At 50.0% G+C, this 24255-nt stretch overlaps 2 protein-coding genes across 2 annotated transcripts in view; one reads left to right on the forward strand and one right to left on the reverse strand.

Annotated features, from left to right (window-relative positions):
• Positions 1-12675, forward strand: part of LOC119776323 (MAP/microtubule affinity-regulating kinase 3-like) — a 31675-nt gene extending 19000 nt beyond the window's left edge. The window contains exons 9-13 of the mRNA XM_038274657.1: positions 264-572; positions 642-835; positions 914-1008; positions 1078-1344; positions 12067-12675. Of these exons, the coding sequence (XP_038130585.1) occupies positions 264-572; positions 642-835; positions 914-1008; positions 1078-1344; positions 12067-12436 (1235 nt within the window). The 3' untranslated portion in view covers positions 12437-12675. The remainder of the gene's footprint in view (positions 1-263; positions 573-641; positions 836-913; positions 1009-1077; positions 1345-12066) is intronic.
• A 2309-nt stretch (positions 12676-14984) lies between these two features.
• LOC119776349 (creatine kinase B-type-like) lies at positions 14985-23902 on the reverse strand. The gene is made up of 7 exons (XM_038274727.1): positions 23876-23902; positions 20550-20822; positions 17825-17957; positions 15881-16052; positions 15684-15807; positions 15423-15612; positions 14985-15351 (listed from the first exon to the last, which is right to left on the reverse strand). The coding sequence occupies exons 1-7, from the start codon at positions 23900-23902 to the stop codon at positions 15173-15175; spliced, it is 1098 nt and encodes a 365-aa protein (XP_038130655.1). The 3' UTR covers positions 14985-15172.
• Positions 23903-24255: the final 353 nt, after the last annotated feature.

The raw sequence follows: 24255 nt of genomic DNA on the forward strand, positions 1-24255 counted from the left end.
ATCCACTGGGTCACTGTGGGGGTGGTGGGGGGGTTCCCAGCTGAGGTGGAGGAGGTGTCATGGGGGGGGGGTTCCTGTGGAAACGACAGTAGAAGTCATTGAGATGGTTGGTTAAAGGCTGACTTATACTCAGAAACCAGGTGGTCTGCGCGTGTTGCAGTGAACGCAGATATGCCCCGCCCCTTCCACAGAAGAAGAGCGAGGAGCGCGAGAACGAACGCTGGGACCCTTTTCATCATCCTCCTTCTCCTCCTCTTCCTCAGACCTCATGGTCCAGATGGGTTACTCCAGAGAGAAGATCACAGATTCGCTCTCCAAGATGAAGTACGATGACATCACAGCCACCTACCTGCTGCTCGGACGCAAGGCTGGAGAGGTGAGTGGTTACTATGGTAACAGATCAAACTCCACCTCTGGACAGGAAGTGATGCATGTCTTTGTCTCTCAGATGGATCTGGCCTCCACCTCCCTCCTTAAACCTCATCCTTCCAGCAGCAGCCATTCTCCAGCCCACCTCCTCAACCAGCGCACCTCCTCCTCCTCTTCCAGGCATAGGAGGCACAGCGACCAAGGTACCGACCAGAACCAGAACCAGAACCTGGAGCCGCCTTAGGCACTAATGTTCCTCTCCTCCTCCTCAGTGAGTCCCGTCTCCTCCACCACTGCTGCTTCCCGGAGGGGCCAGGCTGCGGTGGAGGCGGAGCCAAAGCAGGAGGTGGGAGCCCAGAACAGGAAGCCCGGTGCCGGAGAGGCGGGCAGTCCGTTTCTCGGCAACGCCAACAACCCCAACGTAGGAGACATCCCTGAGCGCAGGAACACACCTGCTGCAGCCACTGTGAGTGTGTTAGCAGGAAGCCATGGCTTGATGGGCGGAGCTTCCTGTAGCCAATCACAGTCTATCTCTGTGTTTCAGACGGCGGCGTCGAGCATGACCAGGAGGAACACATACGTTTGCAGCTCCTCAGACTGCACGTCCTCCTCCACCGTCCACAATGGCAAAGAGAACAGGTAGGGCGCCCCCCGCTGGTCCCCGGCACCACTCCCACCCTCACACCTAACTTCTAGCTCCTCCATCAGCTCGTCCGGCACCCCCACCAAGCGCTCGGTTGGCGGAGCATCTACTCACAGCGTCAGCAGCGGAGCCACGCCCCCCGACCGGCTGCGATTCTCCCGCAGGACGGCGAGCCGCAGCACCTTCCACGGAGGGCAGCTCAGAGAGCGACGCACCGCCACCTACAATGGGCCGCCCGCCTCCCCCAGCCTCTCACACGACGCCGCCCCCCTGGGCCAGGCCAGGGGCTCCACCAACCTGTTCTACAAGCTAACATCCAAGCTAACCAGAAGGTACGTCACACAGTCCCTAGGGGCCGCAGTCCCCTCAGGGGCCACACTCCCCTCAGGCTCAGGGGCCGCACTCCCCTCAGGAGCTGCTCCCCTCAGGGCCGCACTCCCCTCAGGCAGCGCACTCCCCTCCAGGGCCGCACTCCCCTCAGGCTCAGGGGCCGCACTCCCCTCAGACGGCGCACTCCCCTCCAGGGCCGCACCCCTTAGGGGCCGCACTCCACTTAAGCGGCGCACTCCCCTCAGGCGACGTACTCCCCTCAGGCTCAGGGGCCGCTCCCCTCAGGGCTGCACTCTGCTCAGGGGCCGCTCCCCTCAGGGCTGCACTCTGCTCAGGGGCCGCACTCCCCTCAGGGCCGCACTCCGCTCAGGGGCCGCACTCCCCTCAGGGCCGCACTCCGCTCAGGGGCCGCACTCCCCTCAGGGCTGCACTCCGCTCAGGGGTCGCACTCCCCTCAGGGCTGCACTCCGCTCAGGGGTCGCACTCCCCTCAGGGCTGCACTCCCCTCAGGGGTCGCACTCCCCTCAGGGCTGCACTCCCCTCAGGGCTGCACTCCGCTCAGGGCTGCACTCCCCTCAGGGCTGCACTCCGCTCAGGGCTGCACTCCCCTCAGGGCTGCACTCCGCTCAGGGGTCGCACTCCCCTCAGGGCTGCACTCCGCTCAGGGGAACGTTGACCTCAGCTCGTAGAGGCGCTGCCTTCATCCTGCAGCTTCAGTAGTTTTTCAGGAAACTGGGCTCCAGTCTGAAGGTCCTGCCCCCACAGCCCCCACTTACTGAGGTCATCTGGCGGCTTGCTGTCGATGGAGCTGAACGCATTCAGACGCTGGATGAAGGTCAGCATTCTGACTGTGGACGCCATTAAACACACAGATCAGCAGAATGACCTCCAGCAGGCCACCAATGTGCATATGTCTGCACAAACGGTTAGAAAGTGACTCCATGAGGATGGTAGGAGGGCCTGATGTCTACAGATGGAGGTTGGGTATTTAGAAGAGAAAAGCAGGATTGGCTAATTTGGAGAATTCAGTAACGGTGTGGCCATGTGCTCGCAAAAGGTAGCATGGCTACCGTTAGCTACCGAGATGAGTCCCTCAGTCAGGTTTTTATCTAGAAATATTCCACAGGGTGTCTCTGTCTGAAGTAGGGGGTCCGGGGGGTCCCCCCCAGAAAATGTTGAAATTCAGACTGAAACAATATTTTCTGCATTTAGATGTAGAATGCAGCTTTTAGTCTTTGTTTTAAAACTTTAGTCCTGATGGTGGGAAGGATGAGAGCTCCACTAGAGGCCGCACTCCCACAGACTGCCACTCTGGGTCCCTGAACCAGACCCTCAACCCCACCCTGCTCCCCGGGCGCCGCACAATGGCAGCCCACTGCTCCCCAAGGGGAGGGGTTAAATGCAGAGAGGGACTGGTGACAGCCCCATTAAACCTCATAGGAGGAGAACCAGCCCCTTTAAACCTCATAGGAGGAGAACCGGCCCCATTAAACCTCAGAGGAGGATAACCAGCCCCTTTAAACCTCATAGGAGGAGAACCAGCCCTATTAAACCTCATAGGAGGAGAACCAGCCCCATTAAACCTCAGAGGAGGAGAACCAGCCCCTTTAAACCTCAGAGGAGGAGAACCAGCCCCTTTAAACCTCATAGGAGGAGAACCGGCCCCATTAAACCTCAGAGGAGGAGAACCAGCCCCATTAAACCTCAGAGGAGGAGAACCAGCCCCATTAAACCTCAGAGGAGGAGAACCGACCCCTTTAAACCTCATAGGAGGAGAACCGGCCCCTTTAAACCTCATAGGAGGAGAACCAGCCCCATTAAACCTCATAGGAGGAGAACCAGCCCCATTAAACCTCAGAGGAGGATAACCAGCCCCTTTAAACCTCAGAGGAGGATAACCAGCCCCTTTAAACCTCATAGGAGGAGAACCGGCCCCATTAAACCTCAGAGGAGGATAACCAGCCCCTTTAAACCTCAGAGGAGGAGAACCGGCCCCATTAAACCTCAGAGGAGGAGAACCAGCCCCATTAAACCTCAGAGGAGGAGAACCAGCCCCTTTAAACCTCATAGGAGGAGAACCGGCCCCATTAAACCTCATAGGAGGAGAACCGGCCCCTTTAAACCTCATAGGAGGATAACCAGCCCCTTTAAACCTCATAGGAGGAGAACCAGCCCCATTAAACCTCATAGGAGGAGAACCGGCACCATTAAACCTCAGAGGAGGAGAACCGGCCCCATTAAACCTCAGAGGAGGAGAACCGGCCCCTTTAAACCTCATAGGAGGAGAACCGGCCCCTTTAAACCTCATAGGAGGATAACCAGCCCCTTTAAACCTCATAGGAGGAGAACCAGCCCCATTAAACCTCATAGGAGGAGAACCGGCACCATTAAACCTCAGAGGAGGAGAACCGGCCCCATTAAACCTCAGAGGAGGAGAACCAGCCCCATTAAACCTCAGAGGAGGAGAACCAGCCCCTTTAAACCTCATAGGAGGAGAACCAGCCCCATTAAACCTCATAGGAGGAGAACCAGCCCCTTTAAACCTCAGAGGAGGAGAACCAGCCCCTTTAAACCTCATAGGAGGAGAACCGGCCCCTTTAAACCTCATAGGAGGAGAACCGGCCCCATTAAACCTCAGAGGAGGAGAACTGGCCCCATTAAACCTCAGAGGAGGAGAACTGGCCCCATTAAACCTCAGAGGAGGAGAACTGGCCCCATTAAACCTCAGAGGAGGAGCACCGGCACCATTAAACCTCAGAGGAGGAGAACCAGCCCCATTAAACCTCAGAGGAGGAGAACCAGCCCCATTAAACCTCATAGGAGGAGAACCGGCACCATTAAACCTCATAGGAGGAGAACCAGCCCCATTAAACCTCAAAGGAGGATAACCAGCACCATTAAACCTCAGAGGAGGAGAACCGGCACCATTAAACCTCAGAGGAGGAGAACCGGCCCCATTAAACCTCAGAGGAGGAGAACCAGCCCCTTTAAACCTCAAAGGAGGAGAACCAGCCCCATTAAACCTCATAGGAGGAGAACCAGCACCATTAAACCTCAGAGGAGGAGAACCGGCACCATTAAACCTCAGAGGAGGAGAACCGGCCCCATTAAACCTCAGAGGAGGAGAACCAGCCCCATTAAACCTCATAGGAGGAGAACCGGCCCCATTAAACCTCAGAGGAGGAGAACCGGCCCCATTAAACCTCAGAGGAGGAGAACCAGCCCCATTAAACCTCAGAGGAGGAGAACCGGCCCCATTAAACCTCAGAGGAGGAGAACCGGCCCCTTTAAACCTCATAGGAGGAGAACCAGCCCCATTAAACCTCATAGGAGGAGAACCAGCCCCATTAAACCTCAGAGGAGGAGAACCGGCCCCATTAAACCTCAGAGGAGGAGAACCGGCCCCTTTAAACCTCATAGGAGGAGAACCGGCACCATTAAACCTCATAGGAGGAGAACCGGCACCATTAAACCTCAGAGGAGGAGAACCGGCCCCATTAAACCTCAGAGGAGGAGAACCAGCCCCATTAAACCTCAGAGGAGGAGAACCGGCCCCTTTAGATAGATAGATGTACTTTATTTATCCCAAGCTGGGAAATTGCAGTGTAGCAGCAGCTTTACACATAGTGACAGTCACAACACAATAAGATAAGAAAAAAGTAAAAATAACATAACATCCACGCGTATTTACATTATAAGGGTAATTTACATAATAAGGGTGCAGTGAACAGATTATAAATAAGTATTAAAATATGGAGTGCAGTACAGTACAGTGCTGGTTACTGTATGCTGAAACAAGAGTTTATTTTTTATTGTACAATGTGATGGCATATGGTAGGAAAGATTTCCTGTATCTGTCCCTTCGACAGCGGAGCTGGAGCAGCCTGTGAGAAAAGGTGCTCCGCTGTCTGACCACTGTGTGGTGGAGAGGGTGCTGATCATTGTCAATGATGGGTAAGAGTTTATTCAGCGTTCTCCTCTCCACCACAGTCTCAAAAGACTCCAGCCTGAGTCCAAGTACAGAACCAGCCCTCCTGATGATTTTATCAAGTCTGTTGGTGTCGCTGGCTCTGATGCTGCTGCCCCAACACACAGCAGCAAAGAAAATGGTGCTGGCAACAACAGACTGGTAAAAGATCTCAAACATCTTGCTGCACACATTGAAGGATCTCAGCTTCCTCAAGAAATAGAGTCTGCTCATCCCCTTCTTGTACACAGCCTCAGAGTTAGACCTCCAGTCCAGTCTATTGTCAATTATCACTCCCAAGTATCTATAGTCCTCCACCTCCTCCACCACCTCAGAGGAGGAGCACTGGCACCATTAAACCTCAGAGGAGGAGAACCAGCCCCTTTAAACCTCATAGGAGGAGAACCAGCCCCATTAAACCTCATAGGAGGATAACCAGCCCCATTAAACCTCATAGGAGGAGAACCGGCCCCTTTAAACCTCATAGGAGGAGAACCGGCACCATTAAACCTCAGAGGAGGAGAACCGGCCCCATTAAACCTCATAGGAGGAGAACCGGCCCCTTTAAACCTCATAGGAGGAGAACCGGCACCATTAAACCTCAGAGGAGGAGAACCGGCCCCTTTAAACCTCATAGGAGGAGAACCGGCACCATTAAACCTCAGAGGAGGAGAACCGGCACCATTAAACCTCAGAGGAGGAGAACCGGCCCCATTAAACCTCAGAGGAGGAGAACCAGCCCCATTAAACCTCAGAGGAGGAGAACCAGCCCTATTAAACCTCATAGGAGGAGAACCAGCCCCATTAAACCTCAGAGGAGGAGAACCGGCACCATTAAACCTCAGAGGAGGAGAACCAGCCCCATTAAACCTCAGAGGAGGAGAACCAGCCCCATTAAACCTCATAGGAGGATAACCAGCCCCATTAAACCTCATAGGAGGAGAACCGGCCCCTTTAAACCTCATAGGAGGAGAACCGGCACCATTAAACCTCAGAGGAGGAGAACCGGCCCCATTAAACCTCATAGGAGGAGAACCGGCCCCTTTAAACCTCATAGGAGGAGAACCGGCACCATTAAACCTCAGAGGAGGAGAACCGGCCCCTTTAAACCTCATAGGAGGAGAACCGGCACCATTAAACCTCAGAGGAGGAGAACCGGCACCATTAAACCTCAGAGGAGGAGAACCGGCCCCATTAAACCTCAGAGGAGGAGAACCAGCCCCATTAAACCTCAGAGGAGGAGAACCAGCCCCATTAAACCTCAGAGGAGGAGAACCGGCCCCATTAAACCTCAGAGGAGGAGAACCGGCCCCATTAAACCTCAGAGGAGGAGAACCGGCCCCATTAAACCTCAGAGGAGGATAACCAGCCCCATTAAACCTCATAGGAGGAGAACCGGCCCCATTAAACCTCAGAGGAGGAGAACCAGCCCCATTAAACCTCAAAGGAGGATAACCAGCCCCATTAAACCTCATAGGAGGAGAACCAGCCCCTTTAAACCTCATAGGAGGAGAACCGGCCCCATTAAACCTCAGAGGAGGATAACCAGCCCCTTTAAACCTCATAGGAGGAGAACCAGCCCTATTAAACCTCATAGGAGGAGAACCAGCCCCATTAAACCTCAGAGGAGGAGAACCAGCCCCTTTAAACCTCATAGGAGGAGAACCGGCCCCATTAAACCTCAGAGGAGGAGCACCGGCACCATTAAACCTCAGAGGAGGAGAACCGGCCCCATTAAACCTCAGAGGAGGAGAACCAGCCCCATTAAACCTCAGAGGAGGAGAACCGGCCCCATTAAACCTCATAGGAGGAGAACCGGCACCATTAAACCTCAGAGGAGGAGAACCGGCACCATTAAACCTCAGAGGAGGAGAACCGGCCCCATTAAACCTCAGAGGAGGAGAACCAGCCCCATTAAACCTCAGAGGAGGAGAACCAGCCCCATTAAACCTCAGAGGAGGAGAACCAGCCCCATTAAACCTCAGAGGAGGAGAACCGGCCCCATTAAACCTCAGAGGAGGAGAACCGGCCCCATTAAACCTCAGAGGAGGAGAACCGGCCCCATTAAACCTCAGAGGAGGATAACCAGCCCCATTAAACCTCATAGGAGGAGAACCGGCCCCATTAAACCTCATAGGAGGAGAACCAGCCCCATTAAACCTCAGAGGAGGAGAACCAGCCCCATTAAACCTCATAGGAGGAGAACCAGCCCCATTAAACCTCAAAGGAGGATAACCAGCACCATTAAACCTCAGAGGAGGAGAACCAGCCCCTTTAAACCTCAAAGGAGGATAACCAGCACCATTAAACCTCAGAGGAGGAGAACCAGCCCCATTAAACCTCATAGGAGGAGAACCAGCCCCATTAAACCTCAAAGGAGGATAACCAGCACCATTAAACCTCAGAGGAGGAGAACCGGCACCATTAAACCTCAGAGGAGGAGAACCGGCCCCATTAAACCTCAGAGGAGGAGAACCAGCCCCATTAAACCTCATAGGAGGAGAACCGGCCCCATTAAACCTCAGAGGAGGAGAACCGGCCCCATTAAACCTCAGAGGAGGAGAACCAGCCCCATTAAACCTCAGAGGAGGAGAACCGGCCCCATTAAACCTCAGAGGAGGAGAACCGGCCCCTTTAAACCTCATAGGAGGAGAACCAGCCCCATTAAACCTCATAGGAGGAGAACCAGCCCCATTAAACCTCAGAGGAGGAGAACCGGCCCCATTAAACCTCAGAGGAGGAGAACCGGCCCCTTTAAACCTCATAGGAGGAGAACCGGCACCATTAAACCTCATAGGAGGAGAACCGGCACCATTAAACCTCAGAGGAGGAGAACCGGCCCCATTAAACCTCAGAGGAGGAGAACCAGCCCCATTAAACCTCAGAGGAGGAGAACCGGCCCCTTTAGATAGATAGATGTACTTTATTTATCCCAAGCTGGGAAATTGCAGTGTAGCAGCAGCTTTACACATAGTGACAGTCACAACACAATAAGATAAGAAAAAAGTAAAAATAACATAACATCCACGCGTATTTACATTATAAGGGTAATTTACATAATAAGGGTGCAGTGAACAGATTATAAATAAGTATTAAAATATGGAGTGCAGTACAGTACAGTGCTGGTTACTGTATGCTGAAACAAGAGTTTATTTTTTATTGTACAATGTGATGGCATATGGTAGGAAAGATTTCCTGTATCTGTCCCTTCGACAGCGGAGCTGGAGCAGCCTGTGAGAAAAGGTGCTCCGCTGTCTGACCACTGTGTGGTGGAGAGGGTGCTGATCATTGTCAATGATGGGTAAGAGTTTATTCAGCGTTCTCCTCTCCACCACAGTCTCAAAAGACTCCAGCCTGAGTCCAAGTACAGAACCAGCCCTCCTGATGATTTTATCAAGTCTGTTGGTGTCGCTGGCTCTGATGCTGCTGCCCCAACACACAGCAGCAAAGAAAATGGTGCTGGCAACAACAGACTGGTAAAAGATCTCAAACATCTTGCTGCACACATTGAAGGATCTCAGCTTCCTCAAGAAATAGAGTCTGCTCATCCCCTTCTTGTACACAGCCTCAGAGTTAGACCTCCAGTCCAGTCTATTGTCAATTATCACTCCCAAGTATCTATAGTCCTCCACCTCCTCCACCACCTCAGAGGAGGAGCACTGGCACCATTAAACCTCAGAGGAGGAGAACCAGCCCCTTTAAACCTCATAGGAGGAGAACCAGCCCCATTAAACCTCATAGGAGGATAACCAGCCCCATTAAACCTCATAGGAGGAGAACCGGCCCCTTTAAACCTCATAGGAGGAGAACCGGCACCATTAAACCTCAGAGGAGGAGAACCGGCCCCTTTAAACCTCATAGGAGGAGAACCGGCACCATTAAACCTCAGAGGAGGAGAACCGGCACCATTAAACCTCAGAGGAGGAGAACCGGCCCCATTAAACCTCAGAGGAGGAGAACCAGCCCCATTAAACCTCAGAGGAGGAGAACCAGCCCTATTAAACCTCATAGGAGGAGAACCAGCCCCATTAAACCTCAGAGGAGGAGAACCGGCACCATTAAACCTCAGAGGAGGAGAACCAGCCCCATTAAACCTCAGAGGAGGAGAACCAGCCCCATTAAACCTCATAGGAGGATAACCAGCCCCATTAAACCTCATAGGAGGAGAACCGGCCCCTTTAAACCTCATAGGAGGAGAACCGGCACCATTAAACCTCAGAGGAGGAGAACCGGCCCCATTAAACCTCATAGGAGGAGAACCGGCCCCTTTAAACCTCATAGGAGGAGAACCGGCACCATTAAACCTCAGAGGAGGAGAACCGGCCCCTTTAAACCTCATAGGAGGAGAACCGGCACCATTAAACCTCAGAGGAGGAGAACCGGCACCATTAAACCTCAGAGGAGGAGAACCGGCCCCATTAAACCTCAGAGGAGGAGAACCAGCCCCATTAAACCTCAGAGGAGGAGAACCAGCCCCATTAAACCTCAGAGGAGGAGAACCGGCCCCATTAAACCTCAGAGGAGGAAACCGGCCCCCTTAAACCTCAGAGGAGGAGAACCCGGCCCATTTAAACCCGAGGAGGTTTAACCCGCCCCATTAAACCTATAGGAGGAAAGGCCCCCCTTAAAAACCCCAGAGGAGGAGAACCAGCCCCATTAAACCTCAAAGGGGGATAAAACCAGCCCCCTTAAACCCCATAGGAGGAGAAAACCCGCCCTTTAAACCTCTAGGAGGAGAAACCCGGCCCCCCTTAAAAACCCCAGAGGAGGGTAACCAGCCCCTTTTTTAAACCCCCATAGGGGGGAGAACCAGCCCTATTAAACCTCATAGGAGGAGAACCAGCCCATTAAACCCCGAGGAGGAGAACCAGCCCCTTTAAACCTCTAGGGGGAGAAAACCGGCCCCATTTAAACCTAGAGGAGGAGCCCCCGGCACCATTAAAACTCAAAGGGGGGGAAACGGCCCCATTAAACCTCGAGGAGGAGAACCCAGCCCCATTACCCTCAGAGGAGGAGAACCGGCCCCCATTAAACCTCATAGGAGGAGAAAAAACCGGCCCCTTTAACCTCAGGGGGGGAAACCGGACCATTAAAACCTCAGAGGAGGAGAAAAAACCGGCCCCATTAACCCCAGAGGAGGAGAAACCAGCCCCCTTAAAACCCCAGAGGAGGAGAAAAACCCGCCCCCTTAAACCTCGAGGAGGGAACCCGCCCCCCTTAAACTCAGAGGGGGAAACGGCCCCCTTAAACCCAGAGGAGGAGAAACCCGGGCCCCCTTAAAACCTCGAGGAGGAGAACCGGCCCCATTAAAACCCCAGGGGGTAACCGCCCCTTAAACCCCATAGGAGGGAAAACCCCGGCCCCCCTTAAACCTCAGAGGGGGAACCGCCCATTAAACCTCAAAGGAGGATAACCAGCCCCATTAAACCTCATAGGAGGAGAAAAAAAAAGGGGGGAGAAGGAAAAAGAGGGGAAAGAGAAAAAAAGAAAAAAACCCCAAGGGGGGGAGCCGAAAAAAGGGGAGAAGAAAAAAGAGGAGGAGAAAAAGAAAAAAAGGGGGAGAAAGAAAAACCCAGGAAGGGGGAAAAAAAAGCCCCAAAAACAAAGGGGAGAAAAGAAAAAATAGAGGGGGGAAAAATTTAGGAGGGGAAAAGGGGAAAGAAAAAAAGAAGGGGAAAAGGAAAAATAAAGGAGGGGGAAAGGAAAAAAGGAGGAGAAAGAAAAGGAGGAGGGAAAGAAAGGGGGGAAAAAAGAGGGGGAGAAAGGAAAAAAAAGGAGAAAAGAAAAAGGAAGGGGAAAAGGGGGAAAAAAAAAAGGAGGGGGAAAGAAAAAAGGGGGAGAAAGAAAAGAGAGGAGAAAATTGGGGGAAAAAAAGAAAGGAAAAAAAAGGGGGAAAAAATTAAAAAAATATAAGGGGGAAAAGGGAAAAAGAGGAAGGGGAAAAAAATAAAAAAAAAAAAAGAAAAAAAAAGGGGGAAAAAGAAAAAATTTCCCCCCCGAGGAGGAGAAAGTTTTAAATGAGAGGGAAAAAGAAAAAAGAGGGGAGGGGAAAACCCAAAGAAAAAATAGGGGGAAGACCCAAAAAGAAGGGGAGAACCCAAAAACAAAGGGGGAAAAGGGGGGAAGAGAGAAAGGGAAAGGAGAGAAGAGGGAGGAGGGGGGAAAGGGGAAAGGAAAGGGGGAGAAGAAAGGAAGTTGGGGGGGAAAAGGGGGAAAGGAAAGAAAAAGGGAAGAAAAGGGGAGGGGGGGGGGAAGGGGAAAGGGAAGGGAGAAAGGAGGGAAGCCCCTTTAAACCTAAGGAGGAGAACCGCCCCTTTAAACCTCAGAGGAGGACGAACCAGCCCCATTAAACTCATAGGAGGAGAAAGCCCCATTAACCTCAGAGGAGGAGAACCAGCCCCCATTTAAACCTCAGAGGAGGAGAAACCGGCCCACTTAAACCTCAGAGGAGGAGAACCGCCCATTAAACCTCAGAGAGGGAGAACCAGCCCCATTTAAACCTCAAAAGGAGGAGAACCAGCCCCATTAAACCTCAGAGGAGGAGAACCGGCCCCATTAAACCTCAGAGGAGGAGAACCAGCCCCTTTAAACCTCAGAGGAGGATAACCAGCACCATTAAACCTCAGAGGAGGATAACCAGCACCATTAAACCTCAGAGGAGGAGAACCAGCACCATTAAACCTCAGAGGAGGAGAACCAATCAGAGAGCAGGGTTTGATCATTGCTCAGATGTTTCATCTTTTTCTTCTTTCTGCAGCCGCAACGTGACGTCAGATCAGAGGGAGGAGCCTGCCTCCCCCGCCGCGCTCCACTCCAAGGACGCCAAGCCGCACTCTCTGAGGTTCACCTGGAGCATGAAGACCACGTCGTCCATGGAGCCTCTGGACATGATGAGGGAGATTCGGAAGGTCCTGGACGCCAATAACTGCGACTACGAGCAGCGGGAGCCGTTCCTGCTGCTCTGCGTCCATGGCGACGGCCAGGCCGACAGTCTGGTCCAATGGGAGATGGAGGTCTGCAAGCTGCCCCGCCTCTCGCTCAACGGAGTTCGCTTCAAGCGCATTTCAGGAACGTCCATCGCTTTCAAAAACATTGCTTCAAAGATTGCCAATGAACTGAAACTATAGGGGACGGGGGCGGGGACAAGACTGACCTGGACAGGAAGGAGCCGCCTCTGTAGTCCTGGACAGTCTGAGCTGTCTGTTGATTGGACGCTGGGCTGGGTGGGCTTTGCTGCAAAGCATTATGGGGGTCTGTGTTTTTGTGAATGTAAATAGTTTGTCACATTTTTGATTTTCTACATGTGAGCGACAGCAGCTGCCTGAAGCTCCGGCTCACCTGTGTCTCATTAAACACATTGAACGCAGCACGGCGTCCTGTTTTCTAACTGCTGCAGATTCTAGCCATGTTGAACGCAGCACGGCGTCCTCTTTTTAACTGCTGCAGATTCTAGCCATGTTGAACGCAGCACGGCGTCCTGTTTTCTAACTGCTGCAGATTCTAGCCATGTTGAACGCAGCACGGCGTCCTGTTTTCTAACTGCTGCAGATTCTAGCCATGTTGAACGCAGCACGGCGTCCTGTTTTCTAACTGCTGCAGATTCTAGCCATGTTGAACGCAGCACGGCGTCCTGTTTTCTAACTGCTGCAGATTCTAGCCATGTTGAACGCAGCACGGCGTCCTCTTTTCAACTGCTGCAGATTCTAGCCATGTTGAACGCAGCACGGCGTCCTGTTTTCTAACTGCTGCAGATTCTAGCCATGTTGAACGCAGCACGGCGTCCTCTTTTTAACTGCTGCAGATTCTAGCCATGTTGAACGCAGCACGGCGTCCTGTTTTCTAACTGCTGCAGATTCTAGCCATGTTGAACGCAGCACGGCGTCCTGTTTTCTAACTGCTGCAGATTCTAGCCATGTTGAACGCAGCATGGCGTCCTGTTTTCTAACTGCTGCAGATTCTAGCCATGTTGAACGCAGCACGGCATCCTGTTTTCAACTGCTGCAGATTCTAGCCATGTTGAACGCAGCATGGCTTCCTGTTTTCTAACTGCTGCAGATTCTAGCCATGTTGAACGCAGCACGGCGTCCTGTTTTCTAACTGCTGCAGATTCTAGCCATGTTGAACGCAGCACGGCGTCCTGTTTTCTAACTGCTGCAGATTCTAGCCATGTTGAACGCAGCATGGCGTCCTGTTTTCTAACTGCTGCAGATTCTAGCCATGTTGAACGCAGCATGGCTTCCTGTTTTCTAACTGCTGCAGATTCTAGCCATGTTGAACGCAGCACGGCGTCCTGTTTTCTAACTGCTGCAGATTCTAGCCATGTTGAACGCAGCACGGCGTCCTGTTTTCTAACTGCTGCAGATTCTAGCCATGTTGAACGCAGCATGGCGTCCTGTTTTCTAACTGCTGCAGATTCTAGCCATGTTGAACGCAGCACGGCATCCTGTTTTCAACTGCTGCAGATTCTAGCCATGTTGAACGCAGCATGGCTTCCTGTTTTCTAACTGCTGCAGATTCTAGCCATGTTGAACGCAGCACGGCGTCCTGTTTTCTAACTGCTGCAGATTCTAGCCATGTTGAACGCAGCACGGCGTCCTGTTTTCTAACTGCTGCAGATTCTAGCCATGTTGAACGCAGCACGGCGTCCTGTTTTCTAACTGCTGCAGATTCTAGCCATGTTGAACGCAGCACGGCGTCCTGTTTTCTAACTGCTGCAGATTCTAGCCATGTTGAACGCAGCACGGCGTCCTGTTTTCTAACTGCTGCAGATTCTAGCCATGTTGAACGCAGCACGGCGTCCTGTTTTCTAACTGCTGCAGATTCTAGCCATGTTGAACGCAGCACGGCGTCCTGTTTTCAACTGCTGCAGATTCTAGCCATGTTGAACGCAGCACGGCGTCCTGTTTTCTAACTGCTGCAGATTCTAGCCATGTTGAACGCAGCACGGCGTCCTGTTTTCTAACTGCTGCAGATTCTAGCCATGTTGAACGCAGCATGGCGTCCTGTTTTCTAACTGCTGCAGATTCTAGCCATGTTGAACGCAGCACGGCATCCTGTTTTCAACTGCTGCAGATTCTAGCCATGTTGAACGCAGCATGGCTTCCTGTTTTCTAACTGCTGCAGATTCTAGCCATGTTGAACGCAGCACGGCGTCCTGTTTGAAACTGTTGCAGATTTTAGACACTGAACGCAGCACTGCGTCCCTGTAATTCTGTTGCAGATTTTAGACACTGAACGCAGCACGCCGTCCTGTTTGAAACTGTTGCAGATTTTAGACACTGAACGCAGCACGGTGTCCTGTTGGAAACTGTTGCAGATTTTAGACACTGAACGCAGCACGCCGTCCTGTTTGAAACTGTTGCAGATTTTAGACACTGAACGCAGCACGGTGTCCTGTTGGAAACTTTTGCAGATTTTAGACACTGAACGCAGCACGGCGTCCTGTCTGAAACTGTTGCAGATTTTAGACACTGAACGCAGCACAGCGTCCTGTCTGAAACTGTTGCTGAATTTAGACACTGAACGCAGCACGGTGTCCTGTTGGAAACTTTTGCAGATTTTAGACACTGAACGCAGCACGGCGTCTTGTTTGAAACTGTTGCAGATTTTAGACACTGAACGCAGCACGGCGTCCTGCTTGAAACTGTTGCTGTTTGAAATGAAGACAGGTTGTGCTTTGGGGCCACAGAGACTTTATTAGATATTTCAGGTGTTAGACGGGTCCAACAGGTTCTGATGAGGAGATAGAAAATCCTTCACATGTTGGAAGACTAACTGAGGCTCTAAGCGTCCTGCAGGTCCAGGACGGGGGGGGGGGGGGGTTGTGACAGGTGAGGAGGAGGGGGAGGGGTTAGGGTCACAGGTCACTTCTGCTCCGGCATCATGTCCTCGATGTCCTCGCCGCCCTCCAGTCGCTTCTCCATGTTGACCAGCAGGTTGACCCCGTCCACCACCATCTGGACCAGCTCCACCTCAGAGAAGCCCAGACGGTCCGCGTTGGAGATGTCAAAGACTCCGCCCACCGCCGCGGTGTCCACCCCCCCTGAAACACAGACAGGAAGTGATGCGAGCCGCTGCCGGGCCACCCCGCCCCCCCCCCAAAACGATGCCTACCTGTCCCTCTCTTCTGCAGCCGCAGCCTCTTCAGGATGTCCCCGAACTTCTCGTGCTTACTGAGGTTGGGCAGCTTGACGTGGACGCCGGCGCGCAGCCCCGTCCCCAGGTTGGACGGGCAGGTCAGGACGTAGCCCAGGTGTTCGTTCCACATGAACTCGTGTCCTCGGTTCTTAAACAGGTCTTCGATCTGGTGGATGAAGGGGACTGGTGAGGACGAAGGTGGGACAGATGGACAGACAGAGAGACAGAGGGACGTACCTTGGTGAGGCCGGTGCAGAAGCGTGTGAAGACCTCCCGCATGTTGCCTCCCTTCTGCATGCTAATGACGCGCAGGTGGTCCTCCTCATTCACCCACACCAGGAAGGTCTTGTTGTCATTATGCCTGAAGGAGAAGGAGGACGTTCGGGTCAGAACCATCGGGTCCAGACGGGCTGCCGGGAGGCGGGAATACTGACCAGATGCCGCGGGCGTCGGGCCAATCGCGGGCCATCCCGGACGCCAGCAGCAGAGGAGACACGGGCTTATCGAACAGGAAGTGGTCATCGATGAGCTGCTGCTGCTCCTCCTCCGTCATGTTCTTCAGGGCGTAGTACTTCCCCTTCAGGTCCCCCTCCAGAGAGTCCAGAGCTGCAGGCAGAACCAGTCAGAGGTAAAGGGCCGGTTCTGGTCCAAAGGTTCTGGGTTCAGCCGCTAGCATCAGATGCTAACAGCGAAGCCATGTCTGGAACCAGAACCTCAGAATTTCAGGTTCTGGAGAATCTCAGGAAATGATTTCAGAGCAATCTGGTCCCAGCGGACCGCCTGTGCATTCAGAACCGGGTCTGGGCTCAGCCTGTGGTTCTGCTGAGGTCCAGGTTGCTCCGCCTTCAGACCACCATGGTTCTGGACTCCTCTATGGGTTTCGTTGGGCCAGCAGGTGTTGGTACCTTCGGCACACTGGGTCGGTACCAAGCAAGTAGAAGGAAGAAGTTCTGTAAAAATGTTCAACCTCAACGTCTAACGATGTTGAACGCAGCACGGTTTCCTGTTCTAACTGCAGAGTCTGAGGAGTTAAAGGTCCTGGAAAACATCTGGACCCAGAATTTTGATTCAATCTTTTTAAACTTTAGAAAATCTTTAATCTGAGTTTTAAAGATCAGAAAATGATTTGTTTTTATTTTTGTCATCAGAAGTTCAGACATTCTGTGGCGTTCTGCCTCAGAGCTGCACGCCGCTGACCTTCAGGCGTCAGTCCGGCTCCTGTGGTTCAGCCAGAGAACCTCTGCTGTCTTTACATCAATGACTGGATGATCTTATTTATCTAGATCTATAAAGATACCGTGATGTGAATTGGAAGCTCTAGAAATAAACTGAATTGAAGGTGAAAACTTTGAGAAAAGTTCAACTATGAAGAATAACTAATATATATATATTAATAAAACTGGAAATAATTATTTTAGTCAGATCAGTTTCTAAAATGTTTTTTTTTTCCAGTGTTTTTATTGTCATTCCACCGTCTCCAGTACAGAGCAATGAAATTCCCTCTCTGCATTTAACCCGGAGCAGTGGGCTGCCATTGTGCATCGCCCAGGGAGCAGTGTGGCAGTCTGAGGGAGTGGGATTCAAACTCAGAACCACTGGATTCCAAGCTCTATTCCCTAACCACTAGGCTGCCACGGTAATGGTTTCCATGGCGACAGATGGCCGATCCTCTGCTGTGGGTGATGAAGCATCCCTGAGCAGCAGGGAAGGGATCAGTCTATGTTCTGGTCAAAATGGGTTTGTGGTTCTGTCCAGAGTGCTGAACCGGATGCCATCAGAGTTCCTCACTGAGCTTCCGCCTGTTCCTGGAAAAAAAAACCTAAATGTTCTGTTTGAACAGCAGGGGGCATCAGAGGGTCCTCCTGTGTTTATCTGGAGCAGAAAAGCTGCTGAGCTCATTATGGTTTTCTGCAGGACGACGTTCTGCTCATGGTTACGCAACAGTTTGATCTGCTGCTGCTTACGCCGGCGGCTCACTGAGGCATGATGGGAAGTCTAAAAATAAAGACTTATCCGATGCAGCCAGATCTAAAGAAGCTTGGACAGGCAGAGAAACCCCAGGATTTCACCACCAGGGTGTCCCTGAACGCAGCACGGCGTGGTGCTGATGATGGTGGAGCTGCTTCAGGTCCAAGCTGCTCAGATAACAGAGGTGACTAATCATCCTCCTGAACGCCGGCCTCAGGTTCTGTTTCAGTTGTGGTCCCTCCGCCTTCCACGCCTAACCTGTCATAACCATAACCTTCACCCATCGTTCTGTTTCCTGCTGCTTTTACGTAAAAACCTGCCATGTTCACATGAAGCTTCCAGCAAATCAAGATCAGAAGTTCTGGAGTTGTGGAACTGGACCCCAGCGAGCTGCAGGAATGGTTGTGTACCTTCGATGGAGAGCTGCTCGATGGCGCGGCGTTCCCCGCGGCTGCAGTGCGGCGGCAGGCAGAAGCCACGGATGCTCCTTCCGGTCCGGACCCGAGAGCTCAGCACGTAGTTTGGGTCCAGATCATCTCCGCCCTGAAAACGGCAGGAAGAGGGTTGGAAAATGTAGCAGTCCTGTTTCAGCACCACGGACAGCGGAGCCAATCAGCACCAGCAGTGGAACCATTTCCATGGCCTAGAAGCCTGCGTCTGTTTAACGGACCTTCCAGGAACCGGTTCCATGATCTCCATCCTTTGGCCCCACGGTGGCTTCTGGTACCAATGGTCAGAACGGGTCGGCCGGTACCGAGCAGACTGGTAAAGATTAGTTTGCTGCTGTTTTAGTTTGATTTTACCCACAATTCTCCCTATGATCTGGTTCTGGTAGCAAACAGCTTTGTCTAATCGGTTCTAGTTTAGTTACCCAGGAGGTCAGTTTATTTAGTTCTAGTTTAGTTAACCAGCAGGTCAGTTTATTTAGTTCTAGTTTAGTTAACCAGGAGGTTAGTATATTTAGTTCTAGTTAAGTTAACCAGCAGGTCAGTTTATTGGGTTCTAGTTTAGTTAACCAGGAGGTCATTTTATTTAGTTCTAGTTTAGTTAACTAGCAGGTCAGTTTATTTAGTTCTAGTTTAGTTAACTAGCAGGTCAGTTTTTTGGGTTCTAGTTTAGTTAACCAGGAGGTCATTTTATTGGGTTCTAGTTTAGTTACCCAGGAGGTCAGTTTATTTAGTTCTAGTTTAGTTAACCAGCAGGTCAGTTTATTTAGTTCTAGTTTAGTTAACCGCCAGGTCATTTTATTGGGTTCTAGTTTAGTTCACCAGGAGGTCAGTTTATTTAGTTCTAGTTTAGTTAACGAGCAGGTCAGTTTATTGGGTTCTAGTTTAGTTAACCAGGAGGTCATTTTATTTAGTTCTAGTTTAGTTAACCAGGAGGTTAGTATATTTAGTTCTAGTTAAGTTAACCAGCAGGTCAGTTTATTGGGTTCTAGTTTAGTTAACCAGGAGGTCATTTTATTTAGTTCTAGTTTAGTTAACTAGCAGGTCAGTTTATTTAGTTCTAGTTTAGTTAACTAGCAGGTCAGTTTTTTGGGTTCTAGTTTAGTTAACCAGGAGGTCAGTTTATTTAGTTCTAGTTTAGTTAACCAGCAGGTCAGTTTATTTAGTTCTAGTTTAGTTAACCAGCAGGTCATTTTATTGGGTTCTAGTTACCCAGGAGGTCAGTTTATTTAGTTCTAGTTTAGTTAACCAGCAGGTCAGTTTATTTAGTTCTAGTTTAGTTAACCAGGAGGTCAGTTTATTTAGTTCTAGTTTAGTTAACCAGCAGGTCAGTTTATTTAGTTCTAGTTTAGTTAACCAGGAGGTTAGTATATTTAGTTCTAGTTAAGTTAACCAGCAGGTCAGTTTATTGGGTTCTAGTTTAGTTAACCAGGAGGTCATTTTATTTAGTTCTAGTTTAGTTAACTAGCAGGTCAGTTTATTTAGTTCTAGTTTAGTTAACTAGCAGGTCAGTTTTTTGGGTTCTAGTTTAGTTAACCAGGAGGTCAGTTTATTTAGTTCTAGTTTAGTTAACCAGCAGGTCAGTTTATTTAGTTCTAGTTTAGTTAACCAGCAGGTCATTTTATTGGGTTCTAGTTTAGTTACCCAGGAGGTCAGTTTATTTAGTTCTAGTTTAGTTAACCAGCAGGTCAGTTTATTTAGTTCTAGTTTAGTTAACCGCCAGGTCATTTTATTGGGTTCTAGTTTAGTTCACCAGGAGGTCAGTTTATTTAGTTCTAGTTTAGTTAACGAGCAGGTCAGTTTATTGGGTTCTAGTTTAGTTAACCAGGAGGTCATTTTATTTAGTTCTAGTTTAGTTAACCAGCAGTTCAGTTTATTGGGTTCTAGTTTAGTTAACCATCAGGTCAGTTTATAGTGGTTTAGTTTAGTTAACCAGGAGGTCAGTTTATTTAGTTCTAGTTTAGTTAACCAGCAGGTCATTTTATTGGGTTCTAGATTAGTTAACCAGGAGGTCAGTTTATTTAGTTCTAGTTTAGTTAACCAGCAGGTCAGTTTATTTAGTTCTAGTTTAGTTAACCAGCAGGTCATTTTATTGGGTTCTAGTTTAGTTAACCAGGAGGTCATTTTATTGGGTTCTAGTTTAGTTAACCAGCAGGTCATTTTATTGGGTTCTAGTTTAGTTAACCAGGAGGTCAGTTTATTTAGTTCTAGTTTAGTTAACCAGCAGGTCAGTTTATTTAGTTCTAGTTTAGTTAACTAGCAGGTCAGTTTTTTGGGTTCTAGTTTAGTTAACCAGGAGGTCATTTTATTGGGTTCTAGTTTAGTTACCCAGGAGGTCAGTTTATTTAGTTCTAGTTTAGTTAACCAGCAGGTCAGTTTATTTAGTTCTAGTTTAGTTAACCAGGAGGTTAGTATATTTAGTTCTAGTTTAGTTAACTAGCAGGTCAGTTTTTTGGGTTCTAGTTTAGTTTACCAGGAGGTTAGTATATTTAGTTCTAGTTAAGTTAACCAGCAGGTCAGTTTATTGGGTTCTAGTTTAGTTAACCAGGAGGTCATTTTATTTAGTTCTAGTTTAGTTAACTAGCAGGTCAGTTTATTTAGTTCTAGTTTAGTTAACTAGCAGGTCAGTTTTTTGGGTTCTAGTTTAGTTAACCAGGAGGTCAGTTTATTTAGTTCTAGTTTAGTTCACCTGCAGGTTTTCTGCGTTCAGGTCGGTCTTGTGTTTGTCTGAGGGTTTGTATCCTCCATGGCGGTCCTCGATCACAGGGTCCATCAGGTCCTTGAACACATCGTACGTCTCCTCGTCGCCGGCCACGCAGCCCACGGTCATGATGAAGGGGTGACCTGCGGAGACACATGATTGGTCAGAACACTGTGGTTCTGTTCCTCCACTCTGCTGCTGCTGAACATGTGTTTGGATTTGAGAATCAGCAGATTGGACAGGAAGCAGGAGCTCCGCCCCCTGCGGGGGAATTAACTAGCAGAAATAACTTGATCTATCACGTCTATCCAATTAGGAAGGTATTAATGAACAGCAGGAAGGAAGTCTGTGAAACTGATAAACAGTCTGGACTCTGGAGAACCTTCTGCTGCTCACTGATTACCTTTAGCTACAAGTTAACTAGTTTTAGCTGCAGGTTAACTAGAGCTAGCTGTTGTTAAGCTGAACTTAAGTTAAATTTAGTTGCAGTTTAACTAGCTTTGCCTCTTGTTTACCTACAGGTTAAGTATGTTTTTCTGTAGGTTACCGAGTGTTAGTTGCAGGTAGTTAACTATATTTAGCTGTAGGTTAACTAGGTTTATCTATTGTTTAGATGTAGATTAGGTAGGTTTGGCTGCAGGTTAATAAGATCTATTTATAGGTTAACTAGGTTTATCTCTTGTTTACTTGTAGATTAATTAAATCTATTTGTAGGTTAACTAGATCTAGCTGTAGGTTAACTAGATCTAGTTGCAGGTTACCTAGGTTTATCTCTTGTTTAGCTGTAGGTTAACTATGCTTGGCTGCAGGTAAACTGCTAGCTGTTTAGCTGTAGGTTAACTAGATCTAGCTACAGATTAACTAGATCTAGCTGCAGGTTAACTAGGTTTATCTCTTATTTAGCTGTAGGTTAACTATGTTTGGCTGCAGGTTAACTGCTAGCTGTTTAGCTGCAGGTTAATTAGATCTATTTTTAGGTTAACTAGATCTAGCTGTAGGTTAACTAGATCTAGCTGTAGGTTAACTTGGTTTATCTCTTGTTTAGCTGTAGGTTGGTTAGCTTTGGCTGCAGGTTAACTGCTAGCTGTTTACCTGCAGGTTAACTAGATCTAGCTGTAGGTTAACTAGATCTAACTGCAGGTTAACTAGGTTTATCTCTTGTTTAGCTGTGGGTTAACTAGGTTTGGCCGCAGGTTAACTGCTAGCTGTTTAGCTGCAGGTTAACTAGATCTAGCTACAGATTAACTAGATCTAGCTGCAGGTTAACTAGGTTTATCTCTTATTTAGTTGTAGGTTAACTATGTTTGGCTGCAGGTTAACTGCTAGCTGTTTAGCTGCAGGTTAATTAGATCTATTTTTAGGTTAACTAGATCTAGCTGTAGGTTAACTAGATCTAGCTGTAGGTTAACTTGGTTTATCTCTTGTTTAGCTGTAGGTTGGTTAGCTTTGGCTGCAGGTTAACTGCTAGCTGTTTACCTGCAGGTTCACTAGATCTAGCTGTAGGTTAACTTGGTTTATCTCTTGTTTAGCTGTAGGTTAACTAGGTTTGGCCGCAGGTTAACTGCTAGCTGTTTAGCTGCAGGTTAATTAGATCTATTTTTAGGTTAACTAGATCTAGCTGTAGGTAAACTAGATCTAGCTGTAGGTTAACTTGGTTTATCTCTTGTTTAGCTGTAGGTTGGTTAGCTTTGGCTGCAGGTTAACTGCTAGCTGTTTACCTGCAGGTTAACTAGATCTAGCTGTAGGTTAACTAGGTTTATCTATTGTTTAGCTGTAGGTTAACTAGGTTTGGCCACAGGTTTACTGCTAGCTTTTTAGCTGCAGGTTAATTAGATCTATTTATAGGTTAACTAGGTTTATATATTGTTTAGCTGTAGGTTAATTAGATTTATTTTTAGGTTAATTAGATCTATTTGTAGGTTAACTAGATCTAGCTTTAGGTTAACTTGGTTTATCTCTTGTTTAGCTGTAGGTTGGTTAGCTTTGGCTGCAGGTTAACTGCTAGCTGTTTACCTGCAGGTTAACTAGATCTAGCTGTAGGTTAACTAGGTTTATCTATTGTTTAGCTGTAGGTTAACTAGGTTTGGCCACAGGTTTACTGCTAGCTTTTTAGCTGCAGGTTAATTAGATCTATTTATAGGTTAACTAGGTTTATATATTGTTTAGCTGTAGGTTAATTAGATTTATTTTTAGGTTAATTAGACCTATTTGTAGGTTAACTAGATCTAGCTTTAGGTTAACTTGGTTTATCTCTTGTTTAGCTGTAGGTTGGTTAGGTGTGGCTGCAGGTTAACTGCTAGCTGTTTAGCTGCAGGTTAACTAGATCTAGCTGTTGTTTAGCTAAACTTGAATTAAATTTATCTGAACTTGAATTTAGCTGCAGGTTAACTATTTTGGGCTCTTGGTTTTCTGCCGGTTAAGTAGATTTAGCTCTTTAACTAGACTTACGTTTTGTTTGGCTGCAGGTTAACTATGTTTTTCTGTAGGTTAACGAGTTTTAGCTGTTCAGCTCCAGGTTAACTAAATGTAGCTTTGGGTTTAGCTTGTTGGCTAAATAGTTCTGCTGCATGGTTATACGAAGTTTTAGCAGGTGGGGAGGCTTCTGGTAGGAAATACTTTATACTTAGCTCCTGGTATGGCTGACCTAGGGGGGGCGTTGCCCGGTCGGGTGGTCTGCACTGCCTGTGGGTATTGACGCGGGGCTGGCGACGTGGGCGACAGCGGAGGTGGTCAGCTCCAGTGGCTGCTCCGGGGCTAGGTGGGTGGTGGGGGATGGGCGATGAGGGTCGGGGTGGAAGGAGAAGAGGTTGGTGGGATGAAAGGTGGACGGGTGGGGTAGGTGGTCCCTGACCTTTCTTGCACGCACAAACCAAACTACTGTTTAGCGGGGGTGCAGGGGGGGGTGGGGGAGGGGTGGGGGGGGGGAGAGGGGGAGGGTATCCGTATAAACGAGTGACGTGGGGGGGGTGGGGAGTGGGGGCGGGGGGGTCGGGGGGGGGGGGGGGGGGGGTCGGGGGTGGGGGGGGGGCGTGTGGGGGGGGGGTGGTGGAGAAGGTGGGTGGGGGGAGGGGGGGGAGGGGAAGGGCGGGAGAGGGGGGGGGGGGGGGGGGGGGGGTTGGTGGGGTGGGGGGAGGGGGGGGGGGGGGTGGGGGGGGGGGGGGGGTGGGGGGGGGGTGGGGGGGGGGGGGGGCGTGGGGGGGGGGGGGCGCGGGTGGGGGGGGGTGAGGGGGGGGGGGGGGGTGGGGGGGGGTGGCGGGGGGTGGGGCAGTGAGGGGTCGCCCCCCCTAGCGCAAGCTTATACGGAGTCAGAATACCGGATCAGGTGATCTAGCATCTATCATACTCTATGTGGCCATGGTAGTGCTGGGACGCTGGAGCTGTACTCCACTGCTGCGTCGGACAAATGGATCCGCCCAGCGGCTTCACCGATGGAATTCTTTACTATCTCACGCCTGAACGATGTAGGCTGCTCACTCCCTCTCCCTGTACCGCCTCCCTTATTCTTCCACTAAAAAACCACCATCTCACCTACCCCCCCATAACTCGCTCCAGCCCCCAGAGAACCCACAGCAGGAAAGCGCGCCTTCGTACCCTTGACGCTCCTCAGCCCCTGTACCGGATCGAGACTGGGGCAGATGCCGATTGTGTCGGCCCGGTCCGCGCCGGAGCTGGCTGACGCGACACTGCTAGTATT

Source organism: Cyprinodon tularosa, unplaced genomic scaffold, assembly GCF_016077235.1.
Source record: "Cyprinodon tularosa strain WSP-4 unplaced genomic scaffold, ASM1607723v1 ctg1204, whole genome shotgun sequence".
NCBI lineage: Eukaryota > Metazoa > Chordata > Actinopteri > Cyprinodontiformes > Cyprinodontidae > Cyprinodon > Cyprinodon tularosa.